Here is a 2,500-nt window from a genome sequence, read left to right on the forward strand (position 1 = left end):
TAATCAACACGTCGGTGTTTAGAAGGTGTATGCGAGGTGAGAGGGGAGAGAAAGGAAAACAGAAAAAGAACAAAAACAAAAACAAAAGAGAACGCATTGTTCGCGAATTTATCGTCATATAAAAAATTCATTTTCGCTTGGACAAAATGGGGTGTCTCTCCTTTGATCATTAACAATCAATAATTATTGAACTTTGTATCCTCTCGCGATACGTCATTTTAAATTAAATTTTTTTTTCGAGGATCAAGTATGTTTCTTTCTTTTTTCTTTTTTCTTTTTTCTTTTTTCTTTTTTTTTTTTTTTTCGTCTTCTTCCATGTATGATGAAGAAAAAGGAATTCTTATTCTGAAAGTAAATTTTCCCCGTAAGTAAATTCGCTAAGTAATTTTTTATCGATTGATTCTCGAACTCGTGTTCACATATGGAAACGTAAAAATTCTATATCTCGTTCATATTTAACGATAAACTGGGAGATCTCGTGTCGTATCGCGTCGCGTCGCGTCAAGTCGCGTCGCGTCGTGTTGTCTCGGTAGCGAATAAAAATTCTCCAAACGCTCTTGGAACGTTCCAAGAGGACGATGGTTATCCAAACGACGATCGTGTTTCGAAAGATATACGAACTGTACACATATACTACATATATATATGTTTATATGTATGTATGTATGTATGTGTGTATGTATGTATGTGCGTGCGCGCGTATATGTGTATGTGTCTATGTATTTGTATGGAGCTAGAGTAGAGAACGACGAGAGACGTAAGGACTTTGCTCTAAATTTATGGGAAAAGTCGAGAAGAAGAAGAAGAAGAAGAAGTATGGACATAGAAGTAGAAGTAGAAGTAGAAGAAGAGGAGGAAGAAGTTTCTACAAAGCGGTAATCGCGTTGGCTACCGAGTACGTGCTATGCCACCATTTTTGCACTCTTTCCGTGTAAATAACAAACATTGACGGTCGATAAGGAATCTTGTCTGCATGGAAACCGATCCGATACATCTATCGTACCTGATAACGCTACGAGTATATTGAAACGGACTATTTAATAAGAAATAAAAAAGAATTAATGAAAAATGTTAAAGAGAGAAACAAAAAGAGAGAGAAAGAAAATAATGATAGTGGAAGCTTTGTATTACGCGGTGTAAAAAAAAAAAAGAAAATGAGAAAAGAATAAAAAGAAGAAGAAATAAAGATGGAGGTTTTGTATTTTGTCGTGTAAAAAATTTAAGGCAAAATAAAAGATGAGAAAAGAATAAAACGAAGAAGAAGAAGAAGAAGAAAAAATAAAGATAGGGGAGTTTCCTATTTTGCGTTGTAAAAAAAAAAAAAAGAAATAACAAAGAAAACTAAAAAAAAAAGGAAGAAGGGATGAAGATAGAAGTTTCGTATTTCGCGGTGTAAAAAATTAAAAAAAAGAAAAGAGAAAAGAGAAAAAAAATTTATAAAAAAAAAAAAAAAAAAAAAAAAAGAGGAAGAAAAAAAAAATGAAGATGGAGGCTTCGCATTTCGTGGTTTGAAAAATTAAAAGGAAAAAAAATAAAAGAAATAAGGATGGGAGGTTTCGTGTTTCGCTGTGTAAAAAATTAAGAAAAAAAACAAAAACAAGGGAATAAAAATAAAAAGCATAAAAAAAGAAGAAGAAGAAGATATAAAGATGGAGTATTAATATTTCAGGATATTGTAGCTATCAACCGCGATGTAACACTTGAGATTTAAACGAACCCAAAGTTGTTCATCGTACTCTTTCCTCTACTTATGAAATTATTCACGGATCTCGATCCCGATAGCCAGTTAAACTCTCCTTCTCTCTATCTCAATTATGCTTGTTAATTTATCTCGATCGTGGGAACGATAATGAACCTTCCTACGTCGTCTACCTAAATCTAACCTCTTCGTTACCATACCGTTGATTATTTTTAGTTTCTCTCGAGGAGAATGGGAGAGGATGCAAAATGGAGATAACGCGTTTACATGAACCCATCAGTAGGAGTAACGAGAAAAGGTAGTAATCTATATAGGGATAGAATTTCTTCGACGAAAACGACGAAGGATTCTATTTTTATTTCTTATCGGATAATATGCGTGTATGTTCGTGCACGTATGGTGTGTGTGTGTATGTGTATTCGTGTATATACACAGTGTGATCTCGGATCGACCATGATTTCGATGACTGACTGGGACATTGACATTGAAAAAGAAAAAAAAAAAAAGAAAGAAAATAAAAGGAAGTGTCGACACGAAAGACGCTTACGTGCCTTTGAAAACTTAATCATACATATATACATACATATATATATATATATATATATATATATATATATATATACATACACATAAATGTTGTATAACTGACCTAACCACCTATTCTACGATCGAATTATTTGATTGACACTCTAAATAGATACTCCAATAGAATCTATAAAAAATCTATAAACAAAAAACGAGCATCGCTATTGATCTCGAACATATAGAAGAAGAAAGATTGTTGATGATGGTGAATACAGA

General features: G+C 32.8%; 1 protein-coding gene across 6 annotated transcripts in view; it reads left to right on the forward strand.

Moving 5' to 3' along the window:
• LOC124954495 (neogenin) overlaps positions 1-2,500 on the forward strand; it is a 30,537-nt gene that overhangs the window by 10,563 nt on the left and 17,474 nt on the right. Inside the window, exon 1 of one of the 6 annotated variants that reach the window (XM_047507560.1) lies at positions 1-1,997. This exon is cut by the window's left edge and continues 633 nt beyond it. The exons of the other annotated variants lie outside the window; for them this stretch is intronic. Within the exon in view, the coding sequence (XP_047363516.1) occupies positions 1,967-1,997 (31 nt within the window). The 5' untranslated portion in view covers positions 1-1,966. The remainder of the gene's footprint in view (positions 1,998-2,500) is intronic. 6 annotated transcript variants of the gene reach the window in all.

Source organism: Vespa velutina, chromosome 1, assembly GCF_912470025.1.
Source record: "Vespa velutina chromosome 1, iVesVel2.1, whole genome shotgun sequence".
Lineage (NCBI taxonomy): Eukaryota > Metazoa > Arthropoda > Insecta > Hymenoptera > Vespidae > Vespa > Vespa velutina.